Here is a 20,153-nt window from a genome sequence, read left to right on the forward strand (position 1 = left end):
ACTACGTAAAGTAAGAGACACTCATGCCAAGGGTTTCCCCTGAGCCCCTCGTGTGACTGCAATGGTTTCACTTCCCACGTTCTTGCCCTGTTCTGCACGTTTCTAGTTCCTACTTGGGAATACAAGGGGTTCATCCACGGGTTTGACACGTCTATTTGGGACCTGGTAGCCAAGATATCAGGTCGAAAGATACTGTTAAGAGGACGTTTCATAATGCGAAAAAGTGTTCCGAATTTGGCTTCACGCAAGGGTATTTCTATTAGCGACCAAATTGCTTACGATCTATGGAAGGCATGGAATGGAACTGTGAGTTTGAATTGAGAAGAAGAAAACCTAGTATTTCCTCTAACTAGGCACCACTACTTGACAATGCCATCACGCATTTCATGCATAAATATCCATCAACTACATCGCTGGCTGGAAATAACTTCACACCTTTCCCTGCCTCAACTCAAATCAATCGCATTCCAATTGACCTAACCCTTACCCGATCAATTTCGTTCAAGCTTGAGCTCTTTCTCCTTCTGTATTCCAGCCATCATTTTGAGTGTTCGACAGTCCGACCATCACGTGGAAACCGTGCACCCGACTCTCGTCACTGTCATGTGGTCAACATGTAGTCTGCCTGTTGGGCCATCGAAGAAAACCGCAAAGAGATCCACAACGTCACCCGAGAAAAGTCGACCTATCCGCGCACAGGGCAAAGAAAAGACGGAATGCTCATCGTTTTCTTGGACACCTCCTTGGCTCAGTGACCCAAACCTCGTAGATGTCGCCACCACACAATCACCGCGCCACACCAGCGCCGCCACCTCGGGCACAGGCGCCAGCCAAGTGGAGGACAACGGATTGCCTGTCAGTATAGACACAGTCCGCGTACAGCTGTCTACAGCAAAGTCCCACCTCAGCATCTTACAAATACTGCTTACATATGAAGAATATGAAGGGACCCTCGATGAAATTCGTGATAGAATCCTGATGCAACAAGGCAAAATCAAAATTCTGGAGCAGCACCTTCGCGACCTACAGCTAAAAGAGAAGAAGACGACGCCAAGGAGGCTGTCGATTCAGGGGATATTCTCAAATCCACAGAGAGCAGGTCCTTTAAGAACGTGTTACCAGAAGAAGTGATATCCACTGAAAGAAGGACCCCATAATGTTGGATGATGATGATGACGGCATTGAAGATCGCTGTGTTCACCATCGAGAGAGCGTTAGAATGTAATTGACGCAATGCTCGAAAGAAGATAGCTGGAAGGAAACGGCCGCTCGGTCCATGTAACTGCTTGTTGCACACGGTTGAATGATATTTGGCAGTCTGAGAGGAGTTTCTCGAGTATTTTAGATCGAAACTTTGCATGTAGGATAATCAGATTAGAACGACTTGAAATGCCCTGTATTAGAGACAGAACACAACAGGAAGGCATTAAGGTATTTCAAGTTCCCTCTAACCGAGATAGCTGTGGACGACAGTATGGTTCTTGTCCGAGTCTCTGTGCGACATTCTCCGCGCCACAATCCCATGCCGAGTTGGATCGATATTAGTCCCTGAGACCTCAACGGGATCAGATTGTCAGTATCAAGTAAGTCTCTCTGTATTCTTGTCTATCCATTCGATTCATTCATGAGTCGATGTTCACACATTATTTTAAAGTGAATGGTAGTGAAAACGTCTGGTACCCTCGGGTGGTATGTGTGTCCAAATATCTGATCAAGCTATTGGTCATGTCACCTGTTCGTTGCTTTTGGGGCCGAAAAGTCGAATCAGAGTTCAGAGGTGTCCGATTTGTTCAGGGACTTCCGGGCATCGAACGTCTATTCCTTGTCGGAGTTATGGACCTCTCTTTCGATCCAAGCATGTTACCCTTTTCAGAACAGGAATGTCCTCGGCTCGCGATATGTTCCCTGAAGATCAAGACAAACGGCCCTTGATCATGCATCAGATAAATTGTGATAAGAAATCTACGGTAACCATGCAAGAGAGCTATCTCCCTCCGTATCGGAGTTCGCAGATTATGCTTGAGGTCGATGAGCCACTTGTCCTGAAAGAGCATTAGAGCTTGAAGTCGGCGTTCATCTTTCCATGACCCTTGAGCATGGCATGATCTTGTGATGCCACCTTGTTCGCAAGATCCTTCTTTAGTTCTTGCGATTTCTCAGAGCTAAGCTCATAGATCGTAGCCAGGTTGAAGGTTAGGCTTCGATGGCCCTCCCCTTGATCGACTGCACTCTCCATTATATGGCGAGCAGCATTAAGGTGGCCAGCGTAAAGGTAGTTGACAGCGAGGTTCTGTCGCACGATCGACGCTAGGTGCATTTCCTGATTCCGAGTACGGAGGTCATCCCATCCTTGAATCGCTCCCTCGAATTGACCCTCAGCAGTCGCAAGAAGTGGTTTAAGCATCGCCACCGTCTCAGACGAGTCATCCAACAGCTCCTTCGCGGCAGGTAAATCCCCAACCTTTAGTAGCATCAAACCCATCCGTACCTTCCAGTCCACGTCACCAGAGGATTGCAAATCTTTCAACGTTCTCTTGGCGCATTCTAGGTCGTTGACCTCTATTAGAGCATTCGCCACTCGAATACCGAGCTCCTTTAGGCGCTGTACCCATAGCTGTTTCTCAATGGTAGTGATCCGTGAGGAAGAGATATGATCGCGGCATTCAAGTCCTAGGTCGTACAAAGCGGAAACACCGCGTCGCGGATCAGAGAATCCTATGGACTGCAGACGCGATGCTTGCAGTCGAAGGCGGAAAGGGAGGATATGGATTGGGAGATCATCTGTGGTCTCTAATTGTGACCCCCGGAAAGATGGTGGAGGGGAAACGACGTAGTAAAAGTCCGAGTTCAGATCTTCGAGTGCTTTTGATTCCTGAGCAGCTATTTGAGTGTTTCCAGTCAGCTCTAAGCACGAATATCGGATGGAAAGCAGATCAGCTATAGTCTTCACATCAGTGGAATCAAGCGCTGTTGAGGTCAATGCTCCAGCCGCTGTATGAGCCGCGGCGAGAAACTGCCCTCTTGAGAGGAGCCTGTCAGTCTCGGCGAGCAACTCGGGAAGAGATGCAGAAGCTGATATTGGCGTCAGGTCGGTACGAAATTGAGGCGGGACCTCTGTCTGAGATATGGGAAGATAGAAGGATGGATGGAGCAGGAATGACAGATCTTTGGTTTGCGGCACTGGATCCTCCGGATTGAACCTGTAATTGGACGGAGATGGAGGTGGAAGAGACTTGATGGTGGGCCGAAAAGGTGATTGACGAGAAGATGTCGCGGGCGACACAATGGTTGAATCGGAGTGAGGAGAAGAAACCTGGGTTGGCACAGAATGGCTGAGAGGGCTAGATGGTGTTAATGGTGGATATCAGAGAGCAGATAACTGTAGACATTACTCTATCCCTGCGTCTAATGGACCACTGGTGGATTGTCGTGTGAGAGATGCTGCCAGTCCTGTCGTTAGAATGTGCACCACTTATTATCATTGAAATCTGAGAGGGTGGACTCCATTAAAAGAATGATAAAAGCTAGTCCTCCCACTGCAACCAATAGACTGTATGGCTGCAGCAGGAGGCCTATATCGCAACAAAGACTCTCAATACCCAAGAGATAGCAGGCAAGACGTTCAGCCTTGAGAAGCAATAGCAACCTATGTGGGCAGAGTGCCAATAACAGACAAAGAGAAGCCTACCACGATTGGCCACTTTCTTCAGAGGTTTCGAAGCCATCACGAAGTTGTCACAGACTCGGCTGCTATTTGATAAATCTTTCATCTACTCCGTAGCATTCTAGGGTACGAGCATGGTCCGGCGGTCCTTTCAGTGTTCGCATCAGATTACAGCCAAAGACCGAGGTTGTGCCGAAGAGGACACCTCAATCTCCACGCACTTCGCACTTCACACTTCACACTTCGTAGCTTCGATTACACTCCAGCTCTGACAAGGTCTGGTTCCTGCCTGCGTCATCAACACAGTCGACCACTGCACCACATATCGCGAGATGGATCCGCCAAAAAACAAATATTCTGTGATTCTTCCCACATATAATGAACGCCAGAACCTACCTGTCATTGTCCAGATGCTGCACGACGTGTTTGAGGAAAAGTAATCGAGCCCCTGCTGTGACCTAACAGCCTGTGGTCGCTGACCAATTTATTCCACAGCATGCTCGATTGGGAGATCATCATCGTCGATGATGCTTCTCCCGATGGTACCTTAGACCGTGCCAAAGAACTGCGTACCGCTTTCGGTCCTGACCGCATCGTCCTCAAACCTCGAGCTGGCAAACTTGGTCTAGGGACCGCTTACGTCCATGGTCTACGATTTGTCTCCGGCAATTTCGTCATTATCATGGATGCCGACTTCTCACACCACCCGAAATTTATACCCAGATTTATCGAGATACAAAGGAGAAGTGATTGTGATATTGTTACAGGGACCAGGTACCGATCACGCAACGAATCGATTAGCGGCGTTTATGGGTGGGATTTGAAACGAAAGATGACAAGCGTTGGAGCAAATATTATCGCCGATTTCGTGCTTCGCCCAGGAGTGAGCGACCTGACAGGCTCCTTCCGACTCTACAAAAAGGAAGCTCTCATCAAAGTGATTGAGACTACTGAAAGCAAAGGATACACTTTTCAAATGGAGATGATGGTTCGTGCAAAAGCAATGGGTCTCCAAGTAGAGGAATGCCCGATCACATTCGTGGACCGATTGTATGGGGAAAGCAAACTTGGTGGCGAAGAGATACTGGAATACCTCAAGGGCGTTCTTTGGCTATGGTGGACCGTCTGACCAATAAGGAACATGAGAAGCAGCGATGCCTGGCGCTTAATTCCAATGGTTTGCATTGAAGTTGCGGCTCCGAACACAACCATCGTTCGATTGATTAAGCCGCCATACATTTCCTGCGGCTGGCTCCTTCGATCCCCAGTCAATAAGAACCTAACGCAAAACTGAAGTCAAGATGCGAAGCTGAACTTCTCATTCACCAGGGCAATTCTTGACCTTCCCTATGCCAGAACCTACCCATGTCTTCAATACTCTTCGCCATCAATAACTTCCACAACTTTGAAGCCGCCTCCTCGGGTTCAGTTGCTTCCGGTAAGTGATGGTTGCTAGGAATTATTCCTGTTGTGCCATAGCCGGGATGCATCACTACCACTATTACCTTGCTTTCTTTCAGGTCCATTGCCATGCTCTTACTGATACTATCGAGTGCAGCCTTGGATGCTCAGCAGGCGTATGATCTGCCAGAGGCATTGCCACCGACAGACCCCACTCGAGATGACATATTACCTATACGAGGATTAGATGACTTGAGAAGATTTGGAAGCAAAGCCTGTATCAGCGACAATGGACCGATTGTGTTGACAGAAAAGGTCCTGTTGAGAACGACCGAGTTCGTCTGTAAAAGCGAGTCCTGGTCTAGGGGATACATTATGCCTATGATGCTGTCAGCGTGTGGACAATGGCAAGCATTAGCCAGATTAAGCCACAATATTGAGGAGTACGTCAGTGGTCTCATTCTCAATCAATGTCGTAAATGAGTCAATTGAATCCCTACTTGGATGTGATATCTACTTGTGAGCTCCGGGCACCCTCACTAGTGAGTGATTCCAGTCCAGGTCCAATAGTAACGTCCAGTGCATATACTTTGTAGTCCTGCACTCATCTGATCAGCATTCTTCAAATTACGATGGTTCCGTTGAATCTGTGCACCTTAGCACAGAGTAATCGAGCAAAAGGCTGTCCGATGAAGACTGATAATTTTCCGGTAGTTAATGATTACGCACCGCAATCTGTCACACCAAGACTCACAGATATGTAGAAACCTTGATTGAGCCTCTGATGCTAGCGCATACCATAGAATCCACATACTTTGGCTACATTAGCGGTGCCAGTGTATTGTGTCGCAGTTGCGCGGCTCGTGAATTCGTATCAAGTATGGCTAAAAGACCAACAGTGAAACATGAGCACAAAGGGCTCACTGTATAGGGGATGTGGGTCCACTGAAGCCTTACTCCCCCGTCGAAAGGAGCTTCGGCTTGAACTCGGGCTGCTTGGTTGCTTCAGCTCGGAATACCAGAAACAATGACCTAAGACGAGTTAGTTGCGATGCTAGACAGATTGTGCAAAGATATACATTACATTGCCACCGGGACGCAGGTGGCAATGCCTGCCTGGTCCACGGTGCTCCTCGGCGTTGGTCCTAGGGGGCGTCATACTCCAAGTCCTAAATAGATGACAACCCGACTGACCTGTTGCGAAGAACAGTGGAAATTGGTGTAGATCATGTAAGGAATATGTGGGAAGAACGCACGGTCGACCAGTATAGAGTAAGAGTTTGTATAGCAGGTCAAGGATAGATTTGTGTACGTCCGAAGCCATGCTCTCATCTCGTAGATAGGTAATTCAACGCCTTTGTCAAGCAGTGACACCAAAGGCTGGTTACCACTTACATACTTTGTTTGAGAATTCAACCAGTATGCTACCGCCACACCTCTGGTGTGTGAGATGGAGTGAGCATCAGTCCAAATCGACAACTCAGCATGCGCTCGAGTTCAAGGAGTCCCAGAAAGCATCTCTATCTATACTGCTTATTCGAGGCATTCGAAGTGGAAACTCGTACAACGTAGAGTAAGTCGCCAACCAATCACGGTCACGTTCAGAAGTTTGTTGAGTTGACGGAATGGGTCAGACCGATAAGACTTTGACATTATTTGTGGAGTCTGGGAAATCCTCCCAATAGAAATCGGGGAAACAGTACATGTTTTCGTCGACTTAGGGCAGCTTGGGGTGGGACGCTCTGTCATATTAGGGGAAGTTATGCTGACTAGAAATCAAATAAGAAGTTGGGGGGGTCGTAAGTGGCCAGCGACGCCAAAGTACTACAGAGGACTTGCAGGGCAATGAACATGAGAACAATAAAGAAGCACACTGCGGGAGAAAAGATATGAATACATTTTGATAGCCCAGCGACCAAGGAGATGCAGCTGTCCGCAACCACGTCAGAGAATGCTTCCCAACCCTCGCTCGTCGCTTGTTAAAGGGGCAAGGTAGAAAGACTAAAAGATTAACTCGGGTAAGATATCTCATGCCAAGCTAATATACCGAGGTCCGTTGCAGTCACTACTATCCAGGATCAAGATGAACATGTCGCAGCATCAACTATCAATATTACTTTCCGGAGTTCAACAATCCCCATCTCCTAGCTTCGACTTCTTCGCATCTATTGTTCATCATGGTTGCAGATGCTCTGATCTACCACCCTTCGGTGGCGCACTACCTTCGCTACGTCGCAACAACGAGTCTATCTCACACCTCCAAGCTCTCTACCAACCTACCACTAACCATGTATAGTTGGCCGCGACAAACTCCTCCGGACCTTCCAATATTTCTCCCGCTTCTACGCGTGGTACCTCTACCGGACAAACAGTCCCCCTTCCCAATTCGCTCCCTATGTCGCAATCAAGACTCAATTCGGTCATACCCGAAAGATCATGAGGATAGGCAAATTCGTTGAGCACTTCAAAGCAGCTGCCGAACTCTACGATGCAAGCGGCAAGGTCAGAGCCAATGGCGGTGACCAGATCTTACAGTATCTTGCCGTTATGAGACAGCTGGGCTACGCGTTTTATATGAGCTTTGACATGTTGACTGTGATGGATGCGGTAGGAATCAAAAAGAGTGCAGCTGCCAAGAGGATGCAAGCGCAGGCATACAAGGCATGGCTAGTGGGGCTGCTAGCCAGCGCATTATCTGGGTTCTACTCAAATTACATGTTGATGCAGCGAGCCAAAGCCATCAATGAGAAGGATGGAGAAGGAAAAGTGGAAGCAAAGAAGATTGAAAGGTAATCGCAGCAGAGAAAGATGAAGATCGCGCTAATATAGACTAGACAACGAACGGCTGCCAATATCCAGCTCCTTTCAGATATCTGCGACCTGACAGTACCCAGCTCCGCGCTCGGATATGTCAATCTTGACGATGGCATTGTTGGTCTTGCTGGGACAGTGAGCAGTTTAATCGGTGTCTACAGCGTATGGCAAAAGACTGCATAAAGATTTTTCGAGAACAAGTTTTCATGGTCCAGACCGAGGAGGTGCCTTCGAGATATTCCTACGCGGCTTCAATACTGGTTTGGCACAATGGCATTTATTGCACATGGATGGAGATGTGTTTGTGTCTTCTGCAACCTGCGAGCATGAGTGCGTCTCATGCGGCTAGTAATCCCGATTCCTCCCGAACAATGGAGTTGGATTTGGCTTTGTTCCGAGTACATGATACATTTCGGGCGTACCATCATGTTTCTGCAAGGAGCATCAAATATGGACTACTTCTATCGATCATGATGCAGGCCAATGGAAGGAGATGTAGGGGCTTTACCCCAGGCTAAGACCTTTTCCAGTCAAGTTTGTGGAGAGAATTCCGTTAGTAGGCCAAGGGTTCCCATCCCTCCGTTTGAGGTCTGCCAGGGGGCTTTGTGCCCTGTTTGCGGGGAAGGGCTCTCTGATAATACCGAGTAACATAAGGCCGCTGTTGGCTGTTGGCTGTGGGCGTTTGCGGATCCGGGCGTGTCTTTAGATTATGCATTGAATCGGCAGCCCATAATTCACAGCCTTAAAACGTGACCCCATTTGCTTTCTTGCGATGTATCATTGGTCTGGTACAACATATTACGTTTGACTCCTCCACACCTGCTCTGTACTAGCCATCAGCTTCGTTACTGTACCAACGAAAACATCTCGGCAGAAGGGAAAGGCTCCACATCGTGACCAAGGTCTTGAAGTGCCCATGAAGGCCGTCGTATGCTCCACAGACTCCTCCAAACCTCTGCTCCAATCAAACACCAGACCTCCCATTTGAAGACACCCGACTTTTTCCGCACATCATTCGCAAGGTTTCACGTTTCCAGGCCTCTACTTCGTATATCATCAGCTGCTTCGCTTCAAATGGCTACTTCCAAGCTATCCATCTCCAAAACAAACATCCCACGAACACCATCACCTTCAGGAGGAACAGGCACTGCTCGTTCGAACGTCGCCAAAACGCAGTTGACAGACCACCCTCACGCAACGATGGTTTCCAATTCAGTCAATAAGACAGCGCTGCATCCTGGTGGTGTTCAGTATGTTCGTCCTCTGCAGCTGAAGAATCCCATTCTAATCATGCACAGACCTACACGAGAGCACACCGAAATTGAGGAAGAACTCCATGAAACCGCACACATTGATTATGATCGTGTGGCCATTGTATGTCACTCTGCTGCCTCGACAGGCCACTACTAACATACTCCAGGTCGCCAACCCTTCTGTCTCTGCCCTCTACGAAGATGCACTGGTCTACGAGACTGGTTCTGCAATAACCTCGACCGGAGCGTTGACGGCATATTCTGGGGCAAAGACTGGCCGGTCACCATTGGACAAACGCATTGTGCAAGAAGAAGGCTCAGAAAAAGATGTTTGGTGGGGCCCTGTGAACAAGCCGATGAGTCCATATGTAAGTCGCACGACTCCTTCACATGTCCCTCGAAGAAGATGCCGAGCTTCAAAATGCCCTTGGTCATCTTTTGGGCCAGTCGAGTCTTCCCCGCAATCAAGATTCCGCGAAAAATGTTCCGTGTCTTCCCCGCTTCACGTGCCGATCCCATGGTCCAGCTTGGCGGGCCCTTTGCTGACTGATGACTGTCCAGGTATGGAAGATCAATCGTGAGCGAGCCATCGATTACCTCAATACGAGAAATCGAATCTACGTCGTCGATGGATATGCAGGTTGGGATGAGAAGTACCGGATCAATGTTCGAGTCGTTTGCGCCCGTGCCTATCATGCCTTGTTCATGCGAAACATGCTTATTCGACCTAAACGAGAAGAATTGACTGGTTTCCATCCCGATTACGTGATTTACAATGCCGGATCATTCCCAGCAAACAGATATACTACCGGTATGACAAGTGCAACTAGTGTGGCCATCAACTTTGCCGAGAAGGAGATGGTCATCCTTGGAACAGAATATGCTGGGGAAATGAAAAAGGGCATCTTCACTGTCTTGTTCTATGAGATGCCAGTTAAGCATAACGTTTTGACCTTGCACTCTTCCGCAAACGAGGGCGAGAAGGGTGACGTGACGGTTTTCTTCGGTCTTTCCGGAACTGGCAAGACAACTCTTTCCGCCGATCCCAAACGTGCTTTGATCGGAGACGATGAGCATTGTTGGTCAGACACCGGTGTCTTCAACATCGAAGGAGGCTGCTATGCAAAATGTATCGGACTATCTGCCGAAAAGGAGCCCGACATTTTCAACGCCATCAAATTCGGGTCAGTACTCGAGAACGTCGTCTTCGACCCACAAACACGAGAGGTAGATTACAATGATGCAACTCTGACAGAGAATACTCGCTGCGCTTATCCCATCGAATACATTGGCAACGCAAAGATACCCTGCATGACCGACAAGCACCCAACTAATATCATTCTTCTGACCTGTGATGCCAGAGGAGTCCTTCCACCAATCTCGAAACTCAACACCGCACAAACCATGTTCCACTTCATTTCCGGCTACACTTCAAAGATGGCCGGCACTGAAGACGGTGTTACCGAGCCTCAAGCCACTTTCTCTTCCTGCTTCGCGCAACCCTTCCTCGCCCTGCACCCCATGCGATATGCCAAGATGCTTGCAGACAAGATATCTCAGCACAAAGCAAACGCCTGGCTTCTCAATACCGGCTGGGTAGGCGCCGGCGCAACCACTGGCGGCAAACGCTGTCCATTAAAATATACTCGTGCCATCCTAGATGCCATCCATTCTGGCGAGCTTGCCAATGCTGAGTACGAGGTCTATGACACTTTCAACCTGAGTGTACCAAAAACGTGTCCAGGTGTGCCGGATGAGTTACTCAACCCTAAGAAGAGCTGGACTGGCACTGCGGATTTCAAGGAAGAGGTCACGAAGCTAGGAGGTTTGTTTGCAGAGAATTTCAAGAAATACAGTGATGAAGCGACGGAGGAAGTGATCAAGGCTGGGCCTGACGTTTGAGGGGTGGATTTGTCGAATTGCACTTTCGTGAAGGGCATTTACCTGGATGGAGATGGGAATGTCGCAAGCGCTTTCGCAGTTACGGCGCGAATTTGAGGGATTGTGCTGTGCTGTCTGTCGTTCGGAAACCGATTTCTCCGAAGACTCCGGAGGCGCCCTCTGTACCCAGTTGTATACATAGGCTGGGCGTCACTACATATGCTTTTTACTGGCTCATGTGACTTACATAGTAACTACCTCAAGTTAGTCTAATATCATCAAGAGATCGCAAGATTTATCGTGGAAAAGCCTTCTTCGGGTAGTACGTGCCCTATATCAGACTCATCAAGGGTACTTCCCTCTGCTCCAATTACGAATCAATTATACTACTTTATCACGACCATCGAAGAAGACACGCATTCAGCAAGCTGCTGCGTCTCAATAGTAGGCACGGCGCTTTATCAAGGATAAGTGTCTATGATCGACTTCAGTCGTCCCTCCCTCGCCGCCGGTCTCATTAGCTTTTACCATCAACGTCTGAAGATCGTGCGCTGATCACCGATCAGATCTACCATTTCGTCATTTCCACTTCGAGCCTCAGAATCTGTATGGTGCAAGAAGCAACAACATCGCTGTTGAAAAGAGGGATTTCCCATTCCTGTGATTTAATTAGGTGAACTTAGATTCTCTGGCGGAGTTCGTTAATTCTCCCGTTTCATTTCCAGGTCTACCAATCAATCATGAAGATGTTCCGCCGGTAACTACGGGGAATTGGGCATCAGCAAGACCGCACCGGGTATGCATAACCGCTGGAAGGAAGGGAAGGTTGGGCCTGTTTGCTTGCTTGCTGCGGGATCTGGACCTGTATTCCCCTACTGCAGCGAAGGAGCAGGTTGCGGAGATGCAACACTCTGTTTTCACTTGCTCAAGCGAATTCGTTGTTCCGCACATCTGCAAACCGTATGATTGTAGATACATCTCGAGAATTTTTCGGGTATAGTCAATCACTGTTTTCATACCCAGTGGTCTCACTCATGAAGGCAGCACGAGTATCATGAAAAGCGAATGTCCGGCGTTTGCTGCCAGCAATTTCCCGATGAGCTGCATCCTTGGTTCGCTTATCCATTTCCATTTCCATTTCCGTCTCCGTTTCCAGTTCCATCACGAACCAACCAAAGTCCTCTCGTCAAACAAATCCCTCAACAAATCCTCCCTGCAGGCCTCCATATCCGGCTCACTAAGACTATAAGTCCGCTCGTAGACATGGATGCTTAACTGGCCGAAGAAGGGTCTTAATAGCGCCTCTGGAATCTCCGCTTCAGTGATATTTCGTGTTTGATCGCCGCTCAGCCAGGGCTTACGGAGGCTGTTGTGGTCGTTCTCATCTGGTGGGGCTAGCATGACAGTTGCTGAAAGAGGTGGTTTAGTTGAAATGTTGGATTCTGCGTTTTCCATCATAGCTTGTGCAACTTCATCGATCAGGGCTGTCGGATGCCAATCTTCAGGCCTGTAAACGGCGTCGACTGTATCCGTGACGAAGAGCCATTCTTGTGGTTGAAAGTCCTCCGGGTTTGTCAAGAGCAGTACATCGAGAAGTTTAGCGGCTTGTAGGAGGGAGTAATTGTTGTAGGTCTGATCCTCGTTGTCGTCGTAGATGGAGCTAAATGCCGGTCGAAGTTCGGTGTTGAGTAGCGGCCAGAAGCTTGCCATTTGTCCTGCAGAAGACTTCAGAATTAATGCACGAATCACCATGTAGATCTCTGTACGGGTTGTGGAGCTGGGTGAGGATATGGATGATGCTGTGAATAATTCTTCAAGCTTTGCCTGCAGCATGCTGAGGTGTGTGGCAAATGTATCGTACTCAACTGCTAGTACTATGCAGCATATCCGTCGAAGGTTGAGCTGGGCTTTTTTGTCCGCTTCCAATCGAGCTGCGGTTGCTCCAACTCCAAACATGATTCCAGCTGCTGTTGGAGAATTGAGCCGTGATAGAAGCTCGGGTAGAAGAGTTTTCTCGATAAACGCTAGCTGACGTAGGAGTTGAAGCCAGCCGTCTTTGACGATCGATAGTGGAGAGGAGAAGAATTTGGGATCATTAAAGGAATCTGTCAGCTCCTTCTTCCAAGCTTTCGATGCATTCTGGATCTTTGAAATCTTGAGCAGAAGGTTGAGGCTTGTGAGGGTCATAATTTGGGGAAATTGGCGTGACCGAAATAAGGGAGTAATAATGTTAGACACCATGTGAGTTATGACAGGAACGAGACGGTCAGATTCTTCCAGCAATGCAGAAACAGCCGCAAAATTCTGATCAAGGGCCTGTTCAACAGTATCGGAGCCAAATCCAGCAAAGTCAACAGACGTCTTCTCCCGAGACGAACTCTGCGGCTTAATGGTGAAAATTGCTGTCAGAAGACGTATGAAGAGGTCAGCTAGTTCCCTTCGCATCTTCCGCTCTTCACCGAAATTGGTATTCTCCATCTTTCCACCCAGAATGGCAATGAAATGGATCAGTCGGATCAAAATTTGTCGGTGTGGCATAGGATTGCCCAGGACATCACGAAGGAAAGTTGTACAGTCCTTCCAGATTTCTTCAAGAACATCATCCTCTAGAGATTGCGCGTACACACTCAGAAATGCAACCAGATCCGACTCGGTCAGATTCGAAGAAAGGGTCGACTTTTGGCTCAGAACCAGGACACTTGGATGTGTTCGAGAATATATTGCATTGAAAATTGCTGGCATGGTGATCCCAGGTCGCGAACCCTCCAGTGTGTGCACAAGGCCCAACAGCGATTCGGTTCTGATGGTGTCGTTCTCTGCAATGGCTTTCACCCAGATGTGCGCTAGCGCCTCGATGCTTTCTAGTGGCTCTGCTGACAATAGATGTTCAAGAATCCTGCGACTGCGACCACGAATTTTCTGCGAGGCAAATTGAAAGGATGCCAGAGTGTCCGAAGAATCCAAGTTCAAGCTTTGCCAGGACCAAATATTGAAACACGTGTTTAGTGCATCTTGAAAGCAAAGTATGACGGTCAGCCGGTTGTTGTTTGTGTTGTTGCGAGCTTGTCTTGACAGACTTCCAGACACCATGGCTCCGAAGAACCCTTGCTGTGGTTCCGGACTGTTGTTTGTAGACAAACCATCCTCTTCAGCCAGAAGTTGTTCATGTGCTCGGGCTAATACAAAGTCAAGTCCATTGAGAAGATGCGAAAGCGGCGTTTCAAAGTTCGTCTCCACCAAGGATTCTTTCTCATACTGTGCCTTCATGCCCACGAAGCAAAGTTCGATCTGTTTGCAGAAAGTCTCGACCATCTTCATCAATATGTTGAAAATGTATGAAGTGTAGAAATAAATGCTCTCACAGACAAGTTGAACCCATTTGTGTATCACGTCTCGTGAAGATGAATTCGCAATGCCCTTCAGGAGACAGGTCAAAAGATCATCCGGTGCTTCCAACAATTTGCTAGTGTCAATTTGTTGAGTGGAAAGTGTGATTCTACTTGAGATGGAAGTGTTGCTCAATTTCGGACGATCTTCCGGGCGTTCTTCCTCCATAGAAGGGTCACGCTTTGCTTCACGCTCTCTCCTGACATTAACCTTTGAAGTCAATAAGATCAGAAGAGTGTCTAGGAGATCTGATTGAAGGAGCCGACCCTCGAGGACTACAGATCTGCCAAGTTGAGCTACGAGTAGATGATCAATCTGCAGTTCGATCAATGGCTCATTATTAGACCTGCTGAAAAGTTGTCGCAGCAGATTGAGCGTAGCTCGCTGCAGACGCAAGATTTGTCGAAATGTAAGCTGATCGCCATGCAGCTCATGCTTCTGGATAACCTCCTGACAGAGTTTTGCCACAGTGGTCTGAACCGACTCGGTTCCGGATGCTGGAAACACCGGTTAGCATGAAGCATCGAGACTACAGCCCACGGTGCAGACCTCTTGCCTTGAAAGACTGATGGTTGTTCGAAGTGGTCCCAGGTTGAAGCGCAAACCTCACCCATTGGTCTCTCGACTGTGTAGCCACAAGTTGGTTGAGAACATCCATCAAATCACTGCCAGCCTCAATCTTGTCGAGTGAAGCAGAATCTTTTGTATCGGAGCTTAACGACTTCTTGATGGATGCGATCACCGTGTCGAAAACCCTATGACAACCGTCAGCGGCCATACCAGCAAAATACTGAGCCTTCGTACCTAGAGAGATCTGCAAGGTTTTGCAACCAATCACGACATACTACGTAAACCTCCGTTTCAGGCCCTCGGAGGACATTGAGAACGGATATCATCGCTTGGCTCAGCATGGATGAAAATCCACTTGTTGATTGTTGTTGATGGTCGTCGGTCAATCCTTTCCGTACGCCATGTCTTGATGCTAGGGCTCCACCATTCGATCTTGCAAGGGCTTTGGCGGCCTTATGACTGTGAGACCAGAGCGTCGCAAATCGCTCGAAGGCTTCTTTGTTGGGATGATAGGACTCATCTAAATCTGCATCGGCTCCAACAAGCAATCCCAATATCGTGCTTGTCACTAACTCCTCCTTCCAGACGAGATGTTGGATGTCTTCAAGAAGTTGTACGGTTTCAATGTGTTGCTGAGGAGAAGAGAATGAAAGATATGTCCAAAGCCGCCGAACAAGTAGTGGAACGATTTGTAAGACATCATCAGCCTGGATAATGTGATTAGGAGGATTGGCAACCAAAAAGTTGGTTACAAGAGCTGTGGCAGAAGATACTACGGCAAAGGGTAATTCGGCTTCAAGAGCAAGACGTTCCTCTATAGCCCTGACAAGGACGGATCCGCCAAGGCCATCATATGACGGCAGCTTCGTAAGGAGAAGTGACAATACTTGGACGCTGCGCGAGAGGTCAGAGCCATCCGTGTCAAAGCGCATCTGTTTGGTTATCATAGACGTCAGGAGCTGAAGAAAGTGCTGACCCAACATTGTTGGAAAGATTGGCAGCTGCGACGCCTGTGCAGCATCTTGATTATGGTCGAAAAATGACTTGACCATCTCTTTTATCGCACAAGTAGGCGTTCCAGTAGGCGTTCCCGACGAACTGCCTTTTGACGTAAAAGCACGTTCCGGTATCATATCAATCATACGGGTGAGGACATGAAACATCGCACACTGTACTTCACGATCGCAAACAGGTGAAGCATTGCTTGTTTTGAATTCCTCCACTTGAGAGAGATTTTCGAGCATAGCTAACGACACCAAGGGTATATGCAGCACTACCATCTCTTCCTCTCTCACGTTGAAGTTGGAAATGACGAATGTCGCAAGATCCAAGTCATGTAGAATATCTCCCTTCGCTTTTCCGTCTGCAAGAACAAGACCGAGCATTCTGGACCAGATGAGAGTGCTTTCTACCCCATCAAAGAAGACATTGGCGCTGCGGAAGACTTCCCCAAATTCCTCTCTGGAAGTGGCAATTTGCTGATACGCATGAAGACTTCGAATCAGGGACAGAAAAACTACGTTGATCACAGAATTGCCGATTTCCCATTGATCCATCAGAGAAAGCCCAATTCGAAATGGCCTAGAAACCGTAGAAGGTGTACGAGACTCCAGCTTGATCATTGATTGCAAGCTCTGTGTCAAGGTTTGAACCCCGTACGTCTGATAATACGAAGGCATATCAGGGTCTACCGTGCTATTTCGACCATCGACAGGAGCAGTATCATCTGGGGAGGATGGAATGCTCTCATTCTTGACTTTCTGTTCGGGACCCATGAACCAAGACCATAGACGTCTGTTCAAGCTCATATCCCGTCGAAGTACAACGCCCACAGCAGCCGACATAAGCAATTGGAGATCGTCCAAGAGGACGTGTTGACGGAAGAGTGACGCATGTAGCGGCAAGTGTGTGACAAGTAAATCCAGAAAACCTCGTTGGACAAGCATTTGCTCGTCGGCAAGACCAGTAGCGAAGCATCTTAACAACAGGCCTGGTTCTGGGATTGTAACTGCAGCAATTTCGACACTCTTTGAATCTTCATCGTTCACGGAAGCAGCCGAGTCGGGTACTGCGTTACTCAATTTAGGAAGATACCGACTCAAGTAGACCAGAACGCCTTGCCGCCGACTTGGGCTCGTGATTGAGGCCAAGAACAAGTTTTGCCAGAACACTTGCCCCAGTCCGACAGAACCGAATGTATGTTTGAATCGGTTGAGTAACTGAATAGTCTTCTCGAACTCGTCACTACTTTCTTCTTCCAGGCCGGGGAGCAGAGCTAGGATCAATGCCTTTACAGCTGGCCGAAGTGCAGATGTTGGGAGCTTGAGCACATACTCCTCGATCAAGGACAAGAATAGTGATCGGACAGAGATAGAGGCAAATGTCAGGGTAGAAGCAATTCCGGGTAGGTAAACCGCCAGATCCTCAGCCAGGCCATCCTTTCCGATTAGGCCAAATATGAACTTGCAGACTTCCAATGCTTTTTGATGTACACCAGAAGGCAAAGATGGGTGCATGCATTGTGCTAGTCGTTTTGCGACGAGGTATTTGCGTGGTATGAGCGTAATGCCCCCAGGATGAGTGTGGAAGGCTTTCAGCAGGCGGCTCAGGAAAGAGATATAATCTGCCCATTCTTGAAGGGTAGCATCGAATAATCCTAGTGCTCTGTCCACGCCCGCAACATAGCGTCGGAAGGCTTTGTCTTTTGTCAAGGTTTCTGCCAGTACCGACCATCAGCATTGATCCGTAAGGGTCGAAGGACTCCTTGCACCATCCTGTAGCTCTCGACCGCGACGCCCGCGTTGAGGGGAGTCATCGGAAGTGGCAGGAGACGTTGATCTTAGCATCAGCCCTGGGGTGAGAGCCATGCTGGTAATCGTAGGATAGCAGGTCGAATGTCATGATAGCTGATCCGTGCAGGAGTACGTGTAGAAGGTCAAGTAGGCCGTGATGGGGAATACTTCACTCATGTCGAGATGTGAGAAGCGAATAAACATTTTGGTTTGCGGCATGTTTTCGCCGGCAATCCTCCGCCATTACCAATCTTCACAACTCGCAACCAGCAACCGAAGGCCCAACCAGAGGAGGGTGGATGATTCCATTTTGCGAAAAGAGGTCACATCTTAGCACTCGAAGTGAGATGCGCGAGAGCTCAGTATGACAGGGTGGATTGGTGGACGATGGCACTACAGAGCGCGCATTGAGAATGCCCCGGATATCCAACGAGGGCGATGACCACAACACCCAGGCACATTCGAGTCCTTCAACTCCCAAATCTCCAAAGACTACGATTGAAAGGTCGAAATTAGAAGTCCCAAGACCTCCACTTCCTCCGCGACCCACAAACCTATCTACTCTCCGCAGTCGTCCATCAACCTCCTACCAGGAACACGGGTCAAAAGATGGCCTCCTGTCGGGCACCACGACCGCTGTCACAACCACCGATGTAAACACTTATACCACAAACGATGGATCCCGCAAGCTGCATACATCAATTGGCGCCAGATCTCCCTCAAGTTCGACACTGAAGCGAGGCGTTATAGGAAGTCCACGAGTGAGCGACACGGGAGATTCATCCAGCTTGCGTAGCTATGTTCCACAACTCGAGACAAGAGAAGAGGTCAGCAGCTTATTTGGCAACGACATTACCGATGACGACGACGAAGGCAATTCGCGCCCCTTTCAGGATGTTTTCTCAAGTCAATTTGAGGCCGATGCTGTAGACATCGATTTCGACAAGGAGTTCGACAAGATACCAGAGGTCGACGAGGACGGAAATAACGAAGAGTTGGCTCACTCATTGTGGAAGTCAAAGAGCAAGCATTTCATGATATTATCTGCTGCTGGGAAACCAATTTATACGCGCCATGGTTCGGATGCTGTCATCTCAGGCTATATCGGCATTGTTCAGACCATCATTTCATTCTACCAATCATCAGGAAACTCCTTACGAAGCTTCTCCTCCGCAGGTGCGCGCTTCGTAATTCTGTCCCAAGCAAACTTGTTCCTGGTGGCCATTAGTCGTATCCTGGAATCAGACACACAATTGCGCCTACAGCTTGAGGCGCTCTACATGCAGATTCTCTCCACACTGACACTCCCCAATCTGACACATATATTTTCGGTGCGTCCCTCCAGCGACCTTCGCCGACCACTTCAAGGAACGGAAGTTCTTCTTTCGTCACTTGCCGACAGTTTCACCCGTGGCTCGCCTTCTACGCTTCTCTCTGCATTGGAAAGCCTCAAGCTCCGCAAGTCACATCGTGACATCATCAACAACACGCTTCTGAAGTCCAGAGTCGATGACCTGCTCTACGGCCTTATTGTTGCTGGGGGCCGTCTTGTGAGCGTTGTGCGCCCCAAAAAGCACTCCCTCCACCCGGGTGATCTTCAACTAATATTCAATATGCTCTTTGAAGCGGAAGGGGTCAAGACCGGCGGTGGAGAATCCTGGATCCCACTATGCTTACCCGGCTTCAACCCGAAAGGCTATCTGTACATGTTTGTGAGCTTCCTCAGCCTGACAAACAACAACATCCGCCAAGCAGCCGCCGAGGAAGAAATCCCCAAAGAAGACGCGGTTGCGATCATCCTCATCAGCGCAAACAAAGAAAGCTTCGAATCAATGCGAAGCGTGAAGAACTACCTTGTCCACGAACTCGGCCGAAGTCGAAGTCTAGGTACCATCCAAAATGCAATCCAAGCAGGCCGTCCCGTACCCACCGACATCGTCCCCGGTACTGTGCTTCGCCATTTCCTATTCAAATCAAAGGCCAATGTACAGTTTTTCATGCCGTCGTTCACATGCTACGAAACCCCACGCCTACGGCGAAGGTTGCTCTCCGTATATCACGAACTTCATGCAAGTGTGCACACCAAGCATGCGAGCGTCAAGGTTCACCACAGTGTGAGTGCTTCGCATGCTGCGCTGGCGTGGGTGACGCCGATGTTTGAGCTGTACTGTGTTGCCGGACCTGGTACGGGGAGGAACGCGTTGGCACACAGTGCGAACAAGGTTGTGCAGTGGGTGCAGGAGGAGGAGGAAAGGGTTTTTCTTATTGGAGGTGCTGTCTTTTGAGCAGTAGTAAGGGGAACTAGGAAGAGTCGCCCCCAGCGTTCAGATGTCTATTGCTTTCATGGTCATTTGGCAACCATGTGGTCCACTCACACGCAATACATTGGGA

At 48.7% G+C, this 20,153-nt stretch overlaps 6 protein-coding genes across 6 annotated transcripts; 4 read left to right on the plus strand and 2 right to left on the minus strand.

Moving 5' to 3' along the window:
- Positions 1-2,053: 2,053 nt before the first annotated feature.
- EPUS_01713 (uncharacterized protein) lies at positions 2,054-3,725 on the minus strand (the record flags this gene model as incomplete). Its single annotated transcript, XM_007804318.1, has 3 exons — positions 2,054-3,341; positions 3,393-3,441; positions 3,689-3,725. The coding sequence occupies 3 exons, from the start codon at positions 3,723-3,725 to the stop codon at positions 2,054-2,056; spliced, it is 1,374 nt and encodes a 457-aa protein (XP_007802509.1).
- A 271-nt stretch (positions 3,726-3,996) lies between these two features.
- EPUS_01714 (Dolichol-phosphate mannosyltransferase) lies at positions 3,997-4,793 on the plus strand (the record flags this gene model as incomplete). The annotated part of the gene is made up of 2 exons (XM_007804319.1): positions 3,997-4,100; positions 4,160-4,793. 2 exons carry the CDS (start codon positions 3,997-3,999, stop codon positions 4,791-4,793), a joined length of 738 nt encoding a protein of 245 aa, XP_007802510.1.
- A 2,449-nt stretch (positions 4,794-7,242) lies between these two features.
- EPUS_01715 (uncharacterized protein) lies at positions 7,243-8,062 on the plus strand (the record flags this gene model as incomplete). The annotated part of the gene is made up of 3 exons (XM_007804320.1): positions 7,243-7,309; positions 7,362-7,854; positions 7,900-8,062. 3 exons carry the CDS (start codon positions 7,243-7,245, stop codon positions 8,060-8,062), a joined length of 723 nt encoding a protein of 240 aa, XP_007802511.1.
- Positions 8,063-8,953: 891 nt separating this feature from the next.
- EPUS_01716 (Phosphoenolpyruvate carboxykinase) lies at positions 8,954-11,034 on the plus strand (the record flags this gene model as incomplete). The annotated part of the gene is made up of 4 exons (XM_007804321.1): positions 8,954-9,129; positions 9,178-9,253; positions 9,300-9,500; positions 9,694-11,034. 4 exons carry the CDS (start codon positions 8,954-8,956, stop codon positions 11,032-11,034), a joined length of 1,794 nt encoding a protein of 597 aa, XP_007802512.1.
- Positions 11,035-12,174: 1,140 nt separating this feature from the next.
- On the minus strand, positions 12,175-17,837 carry EPUS_01717 (uncharacterized protein; the record flags this gene model as incomplete). Its single annotated transcript, XM_007804322.1, has 4 exons — positions 12,175-14,897; positions 14,950-15,155; positions 15,205-17,686; positions 17,741-17,837. The coding sequence occupies 4 exons, from the start codon at positions 17,835-17,837 to the stop codon at positions 12,175-12,177; spliced, it is 5,508 nt and encodes a 1,835-aa protein (XP_007802513.1).
- A 338-nt stretch (positions 17,838-18,175) lies between these two features.
- On the plus strand, positions 18,176-20,047 carry EPUS_01718 (Vacuolar fusion protein mon1; the record flags this gene model as incomplete). Its single annotated transcript, XM_007804323.1, has 1 exon — positions 18,176-20,047. The coding sequence occupies one exon, from the start codon at positions 18,176-18,178 to the stop codon at positions 20,045-20,047; it is 1,872 nt and encodes a 623-aa protein (XP_007802514.1).
- Positions 20,048-20,153: the final 106 nt, after the last annotated feature.

Source organism: Endocarpon pusillum (assembly GCF_000464535.1).
Source record: "Endocarpon pusillum Z07020 unplaced genomic scaffold scaffold3350, whole genome shotgun sequence".
Classification (NCBI taxonomy): domain Eukaryota; kingdom Fungi; phylum Ascomycota; class Eurotiomycetes; order Verrucariales; family Verrucariaceae; genus Endocarpon; species Endocarpon pusillum.